The 14,865-nt window shown below is 37.9% G+C and overlaps 7 protein-coding genes across 7 annotated transcripts; 4 read left to right on the top strand and 3 right to left on the bottom strand. All coding sequences in view use genetic code 12, as the record gives it.

Moving 5' to 3' along the window:
• On the bottom strand, positions 1-593 carry CORT_0H02320 (Orm1 endoplasmic reticulum membrane protein; the record flags this gene model as incomplete). Its single annotated transcript, XM_003871417.2, has 1 exon — positions 1-593. A coding segment is annotated over one exon (593 nt), but the record flags the coding sequence as incomplete, so codon positions are not given.
• Positions 594-1,246: 653 nt separating this feature from the next.
• CORT_0H02310 (Fig4 protein) lies at positions 1,247-4,258 on the bottom strand (the record flags this gene model as incomplete). The annotated part of the gene is made up of 1 exon (XM_003871416.1): positions 1,247-4,258. One exon carries the CDS (start codon positions 4,256-4,258, stop codon positions 1,247-1,249), a length of 3,012 nt encoding a protein of 1,003 aa, XP_003871465.1.
• Positions 4,259-4,425: 167 nt separating this feature from the next.
• CORT_0H02300 (Saf1 protein) lies at positions 4,426-6,288 on the top strand (the record flags this gene model as incomplete). The annotated part of the gene is made up of 1 exon (XM_003871415.1): positions 4,426-6,288. The coding sequence occupies one exon, from the start codon at positions 4,426-4,428 to the stop codon at positions 6,286-6,288; it is 1,863 nt and encodes a 620-aa protein (XP_003871464.1).
• A 334-nt stretch (positions 6,289-6,622) lies between these two features.
• Positions 6,623-8,029, top strand: CORT_0H02290 (Arp4 subunit of the NuA4 histone acetyltransferase complex; the record flags this gene model as incomplete). The annotated part of the gene is made up of 1 exon (XM_003871414.1): positions 6,623-8,029. The coding sequence occupies one exon, from the start codon at positions 6,623-6,625 to the stop codon at positions 8,027-8,029; it is 1,407 nt and encodes a 468-aa protein (XP_003871463.1).
• A 508-nt stretch (positions 8,030-8,537) lies between these two features.
• On the top strand, positions 8,538-10,586 carry CORT_0H02280 (Glc3 1,4-glucan branching enzyme; the record flags this gene model as incomplete). The annotated part of the gene is made up of 1 exon (XM_003871413.1): positions 8,538-10,586. The coding sequence occupies one exon, from the start codon at positions 8,538-8,540 to the stop codon at positions 10,584-10,586; it is 2,049 nt and encodes a 682-aa protein (XP_003871462.1).
• A 413-nt stretch (positions 10,587-10,999) lies between these two features.
• Positions 11,000-12,883, top strand: CORT_0H02270 (Mif2 centromere-associated protein; the record flags this gene model as incomplete). Its single annotated transcript, XM_003871412.1, has 1 exon — positions 11,000-12,883. The coding sequence occupies one exon, from the start codon at positions 11,000-11,002 to the stop codon at positions 12,881-12,883; it is 1,884 nt and encodes a 627-aa protein (XP_003871461.1).
• Positions 12,884-13,423: 540 nt separating this feature from the next.
• CORT_0H02260 (hypothetical protein) lies at positions 13,424-14,635 on the bottom strand (the record flags this gene model as incomplete). Its single annotated transcript, XM_003871411.1, has 1 exon — positions 13,424-14,635. The coding sequence occupies one exon, from the start codon at positions 14,633-14,635 to the stop codon at positions 13,424-13,426; it is 1,212 nt and encodes a 403-aa protein (XP_003871460.1).
• Positions 14,636-14,865: the final 230 nt, after the last annotated feature.

Below are 14,865 nucleotides of genomic sequence, written 5' to 3'. Positions count from 1 at the left end.
TGATGAACCCAGTTGGCATTGACATTGGGGTTTAAAGTTTGATCAATTTTGGTATCCAATGTATCTGGTTCCAAATGTTGAATCAATGATGATGATCTACGTTGTCTAGTGACAGTTTGCGCAGGTTGATGATGTGATGGAGTTGGAGTTAAATCTGGATTGTTATAACTGTTGCTTCTGACACGAGTTGGTGATGTACTATTGACGTTTGCTCCTGTTGCTGTGGTTGTAGATCCATTGGGAGGTATGGCGCTTCCTCTTCTTGAAGTACTTGGTCTCTCCCTTGACGACGCGTGTCCTGTAGATGCAGCTGTGGATGACGATCCTTTAGGCGATGTGTTGAGATAATTGTTGTTGTTTTGAGCTATAGTCGATGAAATTGATGATGTAGTATTGGCTATACTAGTGGATCCATTGGCAGTGGTGGTAGCTGTGTTTGCCGTCGTAGCGTGTGTAGCATTTGATGACTCCGGCGCATCTGATTGTTGTTGTTGTTGAGTTGGAGGAGTGACTGTTATCTCCGCCGGTGTTAGCAATGACGATGATGCAGCTTTGGTTGTTGATTGTTTAGAATTTGATGATACTTCAGTCATTGTTTCAGTTGTTTCAGAGTGATGATTCAGTAATAAAGACCAATTCTTTTAGTAAATAGCGGCAGCTGTTGTATAAATAATTGTAATTGAGATATCAATTAGAGGGTTATAGATAATATGATGAGTGGTAAGGAATGATGGTATGTATGTGTGTTCCTAAAGCGTATTTGATTGAATGATTGATAAGTGTGATCAAAGGGATGAAATACAAAATTTTTTCTTGTTTGTTTGTTGTTCTATAAATTAACCGAAATTTCAATTGAGCGTCTAATTATATACAACGTCCTACAAGATAAAGAATGTAGAATCGACTCTGAACGCCCACGCAGGGATTTAATCAAATAGACAATAACAACGTTTTACCCAAATACATGGTGAGAACGTCCAAGTCATATTTGTTTGTTTTCTTTTGCCATCGTCGTGTCGTTTAAACGCTCAATTATCAAACTCGTTGATCGAATATACGACAATTGGGAAGACTTCTATCTTGGAGGCACTTCCTAGCTTTTTCTCTGAAGGAGACGTTTGCACTATCAGCACTAGCGTCATTCATCGTAAACTCTGATCTTCGCGCACCGACTACTAAACTCCTTTTTACTCACAGCTAAATGTCACTAAAACAACCGAAGTTAAGAAACACACCTTGTCTTTCTTCATATATAATTATGATCTGTACCCAACTCCAACAACTTCTCCTCATCATTAATATAATGTAAATAAGTCTTCAAATCTTGAGTGTTGACCATATCAACAAACGAACTTCTAAAGGAGCCATTAGCCAAACTATGTAACTTGCCACTACTTTCCAAATTGTCAATATATGATGATTTGTAAATTTCTTGATCTTGAAACAGTGGTTTCAATCTTGTAGACTTATATGAGCAATAACCGGCGTAGTTGTAATTGGGTGAAGACTTAGTTACTTTGGATAAATCAAATTGTGATTCGTATAATTTCGCGTCTGATTCGTCAACTATTGGTTGAGTTGATGAAACAAGTGTCCTATCATCATCATCAGCTTCATCTCGAGTGTCATCAGTTGGTGAATTCGCCTTGTGTGTATTCGACCTATGATCCTCATTCTTACCCTTCTTTTTCGAATTTTGTCTAGCAGTTATCTTTGAAGCAAGAAACGTCTTGATATTTTTGGGATTATATTTCCCACTTGAACTTCGAGTCACTCTTTTCCCTTCACTCTTTGAATCACAATCAGTATCACATTTATTCAATTGATGTTCCAAATATGAAATCTCTTCACCACCCACTGCTTTATCTGAATGCTTAAATTTCCGACTTTCAAATGGACTATAATCGAATCTTATTGATATATCTTCAGCGACCAGTTGTTTCCATTGCAGTTGCAGCTGTAATTGTTGTTTCAGATGCAGATTCAAATTCAGTTTCAAGCGCAGTTTCAGCTCCTTTTTCGGACTCAATTGCGGTTGGAATTGCGGTTGTAACAGCAGTAACAGTGGGAAATACCGAGAATTTGAATTCATGTTAAATTGAAATAATTCAGTAAATGATTGATACTTTCGTGGTACATAACATTCATTATACCATTTATCATTAGATTCCGGTGGGTTATAAACTTCATTCTTTAGCTTATCTTCTACACCACTCCTCACAGTAATCCTAAATCGATCGTCTTTCAAATTGGCCTCATTAAACCAACGAGTGTAACTTCTTTTTGGTTTCATTTCCAAATCAAAATCAAAATGTAATCTAAAATCGTTACTCAACTCCCATAACTTGGGTTTATCTAGGGAATAGATATAATTTCCTAAAAATAGGTTGATTGCTTCTTGTCGAATAGAATCCATAAATGAGTTGGAGTACATACGCTTTATGCTGTTTAGCATATCTCTCGTATGAGATGACCATTGATTGATTCGTCGATATGAGTCCATAGTATTGACTAAATTGGATCCACCATATTGTATGGCAATTGTATCTCCATGATCATGAAAAATCTCAGTCAAGATATTGATTAAATCAGATTCATAATCCAACGTCTTGCCTTCTGATATCAAATCCAAACTTCTCAATTGTTTGGTCAATGCCTCTTTACAAATGATGAATTGTGCCGCATTTGTACGATCCAAACAATCAATACAATTTGTTCGAATGATTCCCTTTTGTAATTGAGTGGAGTTGATTGTTGTACCATTATGGAATATTCCAATTTGATTTATTGCTTCATGAGCAATATTTTGCAAAGGAGTAATCACATCCATATTTTTCTTGGAGTTTTTCGACATATCAAATGACCTATATTGGAGTTTCTTTTCCTCAGGTAGGAACTGATTGAGGTAATTGATACAATTGATATACTGAATATTCAATCTCAGTTCTCGTGGCTGTTTTTCCTTTTGCTTAATCAAGTTTAAAATAATTATAGGTGATCCATATCGATAAAATAAATTATCAAAATGTAATGCTGAACTTTGATAAAATGGATCGGGTAAATTAATTTGTATTGGTGGCTTGGGTAACTTATTCATATCTTGAGTCCAAAATAGTGGAATTGATCCTCGATGTTGAACAAAACTGGTGTATCTTGGATTATTGTACATTCCATACTTGGGATCATGGAAACTTGAAGTCAACATATCGCTTACAATTTGTTCTGTTTCAATTTCATTAGCCACATTGCCCTTGTCATTAATACCACGCTTTAAGAACCTAGCACCGGCAAAATGATGAGATCTTCGAGCAATTATGGTGATGTAAAATTTCCTTCCATATATTGATATATTAGCTTGGTCGATAAACCCATGAACTATCGGTTGGAACCATTCAAATGTAGCAACATCTTCACTTTCCAAAATGGGCTTTAGTAACATATTATTCCATACAAATCGTTCATTATAGTCAAAGTTGGTGTACAATTTGTTTCGTAGTTTGGCATTTTGATCACCACAATTGTATAACTTATGACGCATGAAATTGGTCTGCATGGAGTTAGTTATATCATAATTATAACTAAAGTAAAAAGTCTTGCTTAAATCCATGTATCTGAATAATGAAAGCAATTTCTCTTCATCACTATATTTCTCAGGTCGTTTATAATTTGTTCCCAATGGAATCAATTTGGTTTCATCTATGTGATATACGAAATGACCACCAATTATGGCTACTTGAGAACATTTAGTAATCAAATTCAAATAATATCCCTTGGTGAATCTGGCCAAGCCTAGTAGTCCAAACCCTTGAGCTAGTTTATGTAATCCACCTTCTACAGAATCATTCAATCCATTAAGCAACTCAATCATATCTTTGCGAGTATAGAAATAACTCTTGTCTTCAATTATAGATAGCAGTTTCTCATCTTCAACATCCTTTGCAATCTCCAAGATACGATATAATGATTCTTTAGCATTAGATCCTACAATGTACATGGTTGAAGCTGAATTGTAAACTGTGAATCGTTGTAGTAGGATCCGTTTGTACGTTTTAGTTCGTTCACTTCCTCCTCCTCCTTCTTCTTGCTCTACCTCATCACCATTATCAACATCGCTTTCTTCATCATTCTGTTCCTGAATGCTTTCATCAAAGTCCCCTGGATTGTTGTTTATGGAACTGGCTGTATCTTCGACACTGGCGATGATGATATCATCCTTGATACCCTGCTCCCTAGTAACAATTGAGTCTTGATCATTCATGTGTAGCTGCTAGACCTTTGCTATAGGTTCCGGTGATGTGTGCAGGAAAGAACGCTACGGTTAACTGTTGATCTGATGGTACGCGGCAGATTTCTCTGATAACGATTTTGTTTCACCAAATACAAAATGATCATTTACCCGCCACAAACCTTCTTCATCTACAACTAATGACATTGACTATACTTGACTTGGGTGAAGATATCTTGACGTTTGCCATCTCACGCTACTTGTCACCTGATGACATTTTCAAATTCTTCACTTTAAACTCGACGCTATACAAACTATTTGAAACATCACCAACGGTATATCAATTGCTCTACAATAAAAAGTTTACCAATAATGAAAACAACTACACATTGAATTTGCAACAACATCTCAATTGGAAACAACTATGGCATCTAAGATGCAACACCAATCAACAGCTTTTTACATGGGGTGAAAGTAATGGCGGTAGATTGGGTTACTTGTCCACTCGAATTGATCAATCACATGTTCTGAGAAAATTGGGCGGTTGGTCAGTACATACTCCTACAAATATATCTGAATTCAATCAACATCTTATTGTTGATCTCAAGGCAAATGGGTATAGTTTTATTATATTGTTGAATAATGGTGAGTTGTGGTTTACGGGTATGGATTGGAAGCGTCCTCAACAAGGGTTATCAACACCTGGGCCAGTTAGAAATAAGGACTACAAGCCCAATCCTGGAACAATGGCATTGAGTAGTATGAATAATAACGCAGATGATAATGTCGGTGGGAGAAGAAGTATTATTCCTGGTAGAGGTGGTGGTAGGTTTGGGGTAATGCCCATGCCAATGCCTGGAAGATTTACTAATGATGATGATGAGAGTAGTGAGAGTGATGATAGTGGCACTCCACAAGAAGGTTCGAGTGGTGGTAATCGTGTCTCTCCTCCAGCACCAGCACCAGCACCGGAGACCTCTTCTCAGTTGCCACAGTCGAGAAGAAAACTTCAACCGAGTGAATCTAGATCTTCGTTGAGACATCCACCTTCCAAGATCCAGGAAACCAATTTTTTATCACGGTTATTTCTTCCGCCACTTGATGGGCCCGATAACAGAAAGATTATTTCAATTAGCACTGGGAGAGAGCATATTGTTGCTTTAGATGACCAAAATAATGTATACACATGGGATTCTGGATGCAATTCAAATATAGGTATCCACATCAAATTTCCTGGTGTACCAGGTCAGACCAATATAGTCAAGATTTCGGCAGGCTGGAATCTATCAGCTTGTCAAATCGATGGTGTTGGATTAGTTGTTTGGTATTCGAGGGAATCCTTAACCAAAGAGCAATTTGATCAGCAAAACTATCAAAGTAGAGCTAGCTACTTGGTTATCCCAGGAACCGAAAACAATGTGGTTGATTTCACAGTTGGTGCAGACTATGTCTTATTCATTAAAAAATCAGACTCCAAATTATATCAATTCAGACTAAGCGCCCATGATTTATCAACCAGGGATGAGGGTCTGTTAGACGTCAATGACTTGAAAAGGATGATTACGCCCATGGAAAATTTCAACCATTGGATCACCCAACAAGAGGCAAGTATTGAATTCACTCGATTAAACAGTTGTTTTACAAACTTCGTTGTGTTTACCAATCACGATCAAGTACTTATTGGAAACAGTGCTCATTTACTTCACAACATCAATGATGAACATCAAGAACAAGGCAAAGAACCAGTGATTATCCCCGACTTACAAGGACAAAATATCAAATCAGTTGAAATTGGCGATTATCATTATTTGGCCCTAACTAATGATGGATCGTTACTTAGTTGGGGAACTGAATCAAGATCGTGTGGGTGTTTAGGCATAGGACCAAGAGAGCTAGCAGCAGCCGAGAATCCAGGTACCGTGGTTGAGCGCGGCGCCAATTTGGAGGTTAAACAGCCAATGCATGTAAAGAATCCATTGGGAAATAGAACCACAGGTAAATGGGTTGCAGTTGCCGCTAGTGGATGGCAGTCAGGTGGTATATATGTGCCACTAGAGGAGTAGGATCAGAGGTGGAATTGGCTTTGAAGTGGAAAATAAAACTGAGTCATAGTTGGATATGTGTCTACGATGACATGTTTGAAACATTGGTGAGGTTATATAGTATCATTGACAATATCAGAAGTCACTACTACATTTTTCAACCGTAGGGACTACATTTTTCAAATCAACAGTAATCAACCCACTTCTCTTTTAATCGCCTATAGACTTTGTCATGTGATATGTGCGGCTTTTGCCCAATTGGGTAAAGTAAACAATTTTTTTCAGTTTCGAAGAACTCACCATCAAAGCTCGTCAGTCTAAAGTCCCCAATCTGTTACTTCGAAGCACCCAGCAAATGTCATCTACAGCTAACACAGTATATGGAGGTGACGAAATAAACGCCATTGTACTAGACATTGGATCTTTTAATATTCGTATAGGTTATGCTGGTGATGATTTTCCTAAAGTCATAACATCATCTTATTATGGACAATTGGCCAATGGTACCAAAGTATTTGGAGAAGGGATCAACGTCTCGCGTAAAGAGCCATTTGAGGTTAAGCCAATTGTTGAAGATTCGTTAATTGTGGATTGGGATGCTGCATATGAGCTCTTTGCATACTATTTCCAACAATTGAAGATTATCGACAAAGAACAACCTATTTTAATTACTGAACCTATATGGAGCACAAACGAATATAGAACAAAGTTGATTGAGCTAATTTACGAAAAATTTGAATTCCCCGGATTATATTTGGCAAAAGTGCCGTCGTGTGTAAGTTTTCAACAAGGTAGAGCCAATTGTTTAGTTGTTGATTTGGGTCATGAAAGTATTAGTGTTACTCCTGTTGTTGATGGGATATGCTTGATTAAAAGTTCGTTGAAAGTTCCATATGCCGGTAAGTTTTTGAATCTGATAATAGAGGATTATATTACCAAGGAAGGTATTGCTGTTGAACCAAGTGTGTTTATAAAGAGCAAGACAGCAACAACCTATCCCGAAGAAAAGGAAGCAAAATTTGAGTTAAAGGATAATGTATCCAACGCGAGTGATCTGTTTAAACAGTATCAAATTGCAAGAATATGGCACGAGTTTAAGGAGTCAATGTTGGAAGTACCATCACAGGAAGCAAAGAAACTACTTGCCACAACAAATTCCTCCTCGTCTGACTCCACCAACACCTTATCTGAGTTTGCCAAACGATCATTTGAATTACCTACAGGTCAATCAATAACCCTTGGACAAGAACGATTTGAAATTGCCGAAACTTTATTTGATCCAAGCTTCTACAAATTCAACAACCCATCCTTGCAACCACCCGCATCCAATGGAGAAATCCCCGGAATAGAATTCAACACAATCAACGAATACCGACCAGTGAAACGCACTCGTAAAAACGAAGAAGGCCCCGATGGAGGAGACAAAAAAATCGAAGTACGTGGAGTAGCACAATTAGTTACTCAAGTGATTTCAATAATAGACATAGATTTACGTGCCTCGTTGGCAAACAACATCATAGTTACTGGTGGTACTTCACTAGTGACATCGCTCACCGAAAGATTGTACCATGAACTACTGAATAACAACCCTGGGTTAAAGATTAGATTACACGCAGTGGGTAACTCATTGGAAAGAATAAATCAATCTTGGATTGGAGGAAGTGTATTATCTAGTTTGGGTACTTTCCATCAAATGTGGGTTAGCGAAAAGGAATATAAAGAAGAAGGCGCCGAAAGAATATTGAATCAACGGTTTAGATGAAAGATAACGGGGGATTTGTAACAATTAAATAGTATACAAAAGACTTTTTAACTGAATTTTGTAGATTTAACAATACTCTTTGTAAACCAAATAACTTACAATAACACAGGAGATCCAATTTGTTGGTTAAAGTTTTAACTTTTGAAGTGCAATTTGCAACAGTTTTTGTGTTTGGCGTCAAATATCATCTCGTATAAGGCGAGGTGAGGTGAGGTGAGGTGAGGTGAAGTGAGGTTAAGTGGGGTGGGGGAAGGCTGGGGGTTTATTGTTTTTATTTTATGCACAAAATGTTAAAGTCTTTTCAGGCGTCTAATTTTTTTTGTACCCCCTTTTAATATTGTTGTTGGGTTTAATATACATGATACACATATCATTCATTACATCACATTATATCGGACCACTGTTGATTCCTTTCTGAATATATAAAACTACAGCAAATTCCTGAATTATATATAATATTGTTCAGTACTCCCAATCAATAGATAAAAACCAACTATCGCAACATCTCATGAGTGATAAAGGGTTAATCAAGGGGGTTCTTGACTTGGACCCATGGTTAGAACCATTTTCCAAGGAATTGATCGACAGGCAAGTAACTTTCCGTGATTGGCTTTCCAAACTTGACTCCAGTGAGGGGTCATTACTAAACTTTGCTGATTCTTACAGGACTTATGGGTTACATGCAACTACCCGTGGATACAAGATTGTGGAATATATTCCTGATGTTGAACAAGTTAGTTTAGTGGGTGATTTCAATAATTGGAATATTGAATCACATCAATTGAAAAAAGTTAATAATTTTGGTCGATGGGAATTGGATATTGAAGGTGATGGAGTCATTCCTCATGATTCAAGGTACAAGGTTGCTATGAAGTTACCTAGTGGGGAATGGATTTATCGATTGGATCCTTGGTGTCAAAGAGCCACGTTCAATAAGGATGATAACTTATACGAAGGGAGATTTTGGAATCCACCAGCTTCAGAAGTGTATCAGTTTAAGAACAAAAGACCAGTGTTGTCACAAGGTATTAAAGTATATGAAGCTCATGTTGGTATTTCTACGCCTGAACCCAAGATTGGTACATACAAAAACTTTACCAAAAACATTTTGCCCAAGATTCATGAATTAGGATACAATACTATTCAATTAATGGCCATTATGGAACATGCATATTATGCATCATTTGGGTATCAAATCACAAGTTTCTTTGCTGCTAGTTCAAGATATGGAACACCAGAAGATTTAAAAGAGTTGATTGATACTGCTCATGGATACGGAATTAGAGTCTTGTTGGATGTGGTTCATTCACATAGTTCAAAAAATGTTGCTGATGGGTTGAATATGTTTAATGGAACTGACCATTACTTGTTTCATGGTGGTGGCAGAGGAAACCATGATTTATGGGATTCTCGTTTATTCAATTATTCAAGCTATGAAACATTGAGGTTCTTGTTGTCTAACTTGAAATTTTATCTTGATGTGTATCAATTTGACGGATTTAGATTTGATGGGGTTACAAGTATGTTGTATAAACATCATGGATTGAGCTTTGGGTTCAGTGGAGACTACAATGAGTATTTCAACGAAGAATGGGCTGATAATGAAGCTATCGCTTATTTAATGTTGGCACATCAATTAATGAAAGATATAAGCAAAAAAGAACACATTGAGATTACATCCATCGCTGAAGATGTTTCGGGAATGCCTACCTTATGCCGTCCAATTGATGAAGGTGGAATTGGATTTGACTATAGATTATCTATGGCAATTCCAGACATGTGGATAAAGATCTTGAAACACCAAAAGGATGAAGATTGGGATCTTGGTAACATTGTTCATACTTTGATCAATCGTCGTCATGGCGAAAAATGTATCAGTTATTGTGAATCCCATGACCAAGCATTGGTTGGAGATAAGACATTGGCTTTCTGGTTAATGGATAAAGAGATGTATACCAATATGTCTAAGCTTAGCGAATTAACACCAGTCATTGATCGTGGATTGGCACTACACAAGCTCATCAGATTAGTAACTTTTGCCCTCGGTGGAGAAGGCTATTTAACTTTTGAAGGAAATGAATTTGGTCATCCTGAATGGTTGGATTTTCCTCGTGCTGGAAATGGGGAATCATATCATTATGCCAGAAGACAATTCAATTTAATTGACGATGATTTGTTACGATACAGATATCTTTTTGATTTTGATGCTGCAATGCAACATTTGGATGTATTGGATTCACCTCAAGCTTATGTATCATTGAAACATGAACAAGATAAAGTATTGGTATTTGAAAGAAATGGATTATTGTTTATATTCAATTTCAATCCAACACAATCTTTTACTGATTATAAAGTTGGGGTTGAGACTGCTGGAAAGTATGAGATTATCTTGAATTCAGATGAAGCAAAGTTTGGTGGTCATGATAGAATTCAAGATCCAGTGCCAGGTAAGAAGCAAGAATTTTTCACCAATAATGATCCTTGGAATAATCGCTCCAACTCATTAATGGTTTACATTCCAAGCAGAACTGCCATTGTTTTGAAGAAGGTAGACTAAGAAGGAAGGGTGGCATTCAATAGTAGAGTATCCTTTAGAATAGAGATGTTTTTTGCTTGATTGCAATACTAGGACAATAAAATATTCATTTGTAAAGTGTTGGCTCTATTGGAAAGTAGCATTTATGAAAACCAGTTAAGACGACTAGATATCATTATCGCCACATCTCTGCTTAAAATTTCAAATGAGAGATTTAGTTTTAGTTCTTCTTTTCAGCGTGTGAAATGTGACGGTTCAGAATAAGAGAAGCGCAAAAAGTTCAAGACGCAAAAAAATTTCTCAAAGTGTAAACAAAACAAACAAACACAACAACAAACACAAGACACCCTTCCTTCAACTATCATCGGTCACACACAGAGTTATATATACATACTTACCGTACACCTGAATCACACCCACCTTTAATAGCTTTGATGGAATTGTTACAGTTGGGCAAAAAGTCCAGAAAGTTAGGACTAACAATCAAAAAGAATATTCATCGAGACGAATATGGAATGGATGACATGGATGAGTTTTTTGCCGATGACACACAAGCACAGATCATGCTCAAAGAACAGGAAGATAGAGTACTACGACAAGGAGAGGTTTACAAGTCACCCACCTCGTATAATGTTACAGGCCGAAGGGGTGTTGTTGATATTAGTCGTAACTTAGTTCCAAATACTTCTTCCCGCTATGATCTTGAGCAAGGAGCTGACGATGTACCGCAATATGAAGCCGATTTTGACGTAGGCGATATCGGTAATGAATTTGTGCTGGACAAAGAAGAACATTCCCCGTTCAATTACGTGGCAAGAAAGATTAATTTCGATAACGGTGATGATGCTGGAGACAGAAATGCTTCTAGGCTGAATCAGGCGGCGGGAGCCAACAAGCAGTCTCCATTGCGTTCACCTTTGCCTGAACAACGACAAACTAGCTCCATCGGTGCATCGCAAGGGGATAACTTTCTTGAGGAGGACGACTATGATTTTGCTCAACAAGACAACGACTTCTATCAAAATGAGGATCTATTCCAAGATGAGAACCAAGTTATTGATCCAATTTTGAGACAACAAGATGAGTTTAACTCGCGCCTGATTTCACCACCCCTTGAAACAAACCCCTTGGACTCAGTAGCAGGCACGAATAGAGTTCGATCATCGAGACGCACCGTGCAAAGAAATAAAAGGCGAAATAACTTCCTGGAACTGGAGGAAAGCACACAAGCCTCTGTGTCTGCATTTATTGAAGACACTAAAGATACAGACGAAGATGACGATGGAGGCAGCGACGCAATAGGCTCAACTACCACCGAACTTTTCGTCATGTCATCATCGACAGAACCAAGTCAGAGTCAAGGTAGGAAGAAAGGCACTGGATCACGGACATCAAGACCCACGAGGAACGTGTCACCTACTTATATCACAGAAGTGCCTACTTTACCATCCCCACCTCCTGATGGGCTACGAAGATCAAAACGTATCAGAGTCAAACCATTAGCATTCTGGCGTAATGAACGTATCATTTTTACCAAACCCCACCAAAGAAGACCAGATGATGACGATGATGATGACGATGATGAAGAACCTGATATGACTATCGTGAGAGATATTCACAAGTTACCATTGCGATCAATCGCTGAAGTTGTTCATGTACCCGACACTGCACAAATATTAACAACACGTCAAAATCGAAGAAACAACAGACGGAAACCAGTTGATGCACCTATATCGCCAGTGAGTTCTGATGAACACGACAAAGAGGAGCAAGATGTTTTGGGAGCTGGATTGCCAGGAACATCGTGGTACCAGGATAAAGTTTTGAAAGTAGATGTACCAGAAAATGGTCGATTTGTAGAACGATCCATTGCATTTAGCTCCCAGTATGGCGAATTCCAATCGAGAACAATTGTCAATGAGGATGGCACTACTTCGGAAGACCCTAATTTGAGAATCGCAACCTTGTTCAATGATGCATTAGAAGACTGCGCTGTTGGGATGATAGAGTTGAGCGGAACCAAACCACCATTGAAAATTGCATTCAGTACCTATTATCTCCTTATTGTGAGAGGAGTTGTGGAAGTCACTTTCAATGAAGAGACATTTATCGCTAACAAAGGATGTAATATATGTATACCGCTGGGTAACGAGTATGGATTGAAGAACTTAGGAAAAGAAGCAGCACTCATACATTTTGTTCAGGTGAGAAGGCCAGAGACAGAGCAAGATCACGATTACGACGACGACGACGACGACGACGATGATGATGATGATGGTGTAAGAAGGAACAGTGGCGACAAAGATGATAGTTCGTGATGACTACTTTAATTGTGAGGATATATTACCTTTGTTGTTGAGTGTGTATTGTGGGAGCTGATTGAAATAAGAAATTAAAGCTAATGGCACAATTGGAAGACAATTATATGTATTTTCCTGTGTTTTGATCTCTAAGGAGATGTTATAAATTTCAGGGTTTCGAAATCAGAGCCTTCCCAATTCGCAACTGGTACCCACATGCAGGTGTCATGCTTTTCGTGGCTTTTTGCATAGATTAGATGTCATCAATTATTCTCGTGTTGGCGCAGGAACCAGCACATATTTCACTATTGTTGTGCCCTACCCATGTAAACAATGACTGACTTTTAGAAACGATTTAGCGAAGAGTCCGTTCATCCCTTTTATGAAAGGCATCTAGTATATGAAGTAGTGTTACAAAGAACTTAGACAGTTTCATTCGGAACGAGTCAAATAAAAGAGTGTAAAAATAATATTAACCAATAAAAAAGTACTACAAACATCCAGTTCTAGTAACAATTTAAATTGTATCCAAAAAACAAATGTCATGATTCTCTCTTTTTACGGTTTTCCTGCTTCCGACTTTCCCTGTTCATGTTGGTTTATCTCCGCCTTGAGCTCTTGAAGAGTTGACTCGAGCTCCTTTAACTCATCTTTGTTCAATGTTCTCGGTGGACTGTCCTGAATCATGCTATACCATACAGCCAACAATCCACTCTTAGTATCGTCGTAGTGATTAAATGTGTCAATTTTAAAACTGGGCTTATTCGTACCGCCCCTGGTACTCTTCATTGATTTATCCGAGTCATTGGGAATTACAAAAACAACTCGCACCAAAATATGAGGGGTAACGAGGAAGCCTACATTGGTTTCGCAAGCTTGTATATACCCACCAATTTGGAGTAATGTTGCCTGGTGCAGTTGCACACTTTTGTTGTAAAATTTTACGAATCCCGCTCTTTTCAATTCAGTGATGAACCTCTCGCCGTTAGCCAACTTTATAACGAAGTCCGGCTCTGAGTAATTTGTAAACTTTTTAGCTTCTTTTTGACGGATAGTTGGCTCTTGCTCTATGGTGCTACGGAGATAACGGATGAAGGGCACTAGCCAATGACTTAATGTAATACTGAAGTGCACCTCTTTGGGTCCCGTATGAATAGCAGGCAAAGTGAATTCCTGAGTGCTGTTTGACATGTTAAAGGAAGATATGGCGAGGTCTCCCATGGTATAAATTTGGAATTGAAATGACCTGGACTCTTTTTTAGAAATAGACTTGCAGTTAGCGTCCATCTCAAAACTGGACATTCCAAAGTAACTTGCGTGGTAGTAAGTGATGATGTTTTTGAAAAAGTAGTCATATGGGGGTGTGGATGTTTTGTAGTTGTAGTTGTTTCTGCAATAAGCGTGAATTGTTGAGATAACCTCATTAATTGATCCAATCATGTGTTGTGAAAGATGCTCTTTATGGGGGTATTTTGGTACCAAAAATTGCACAATATGCCCAAAAATAGTACGAAATGTCTCATATTCTTTAGGTGTCATAGATTCAATCCGATGTTGGAAGGCAGCATTAATCAAAGTGTGGGATTTCATGTGGTATTGAGGCGGATGTTTCTTATTGAATTGTTTGAACAAAATCTTTAGTTTCAATTTCGCTGAACTGTGTTGGTGGTTGTCATTTTCATTTTCAAGTTGTGAATCGTATTCTTGCAAAACAGCGTCCATCATAGGTTTGAGGTTGAGATGTTCGTATAGCTCATTAATTTTTTCCATCCTTTAATAACTACTATAAGTTCGTCCTAGACCAAGAGAGATGCTTCAACTACGTCGAACTTACAAAACGTAACTTTCTATATTTGAGAGAATAATTACAAAGATGAGAGGTGGCAAAAACTTTGGTATGCTGTTTGTATATGGCACATGACATAGTTGTTGCTAAGCTAATTTTGGTTGCAAAATGGGGTGGGTTTGTGTACACGCGCAATGTTAAAAGCAAAATCAAG

This window comes from Candida orthopsilosis (genome assembly GCF_000315875.1).
Source record: "Candida orthopsilosis Co 90-125, chromosome 8 draft sequence".
NCBI lineage: Eukaryota > Fungi > Ascomycota > Pichiomycetes > Serinales > Debaryomycetaceae > Lodderomyces > Lodderomyces orthopsilosis.
This window is presented reverse-complemented; position numbering and strand designations above follow the sequence as displayed.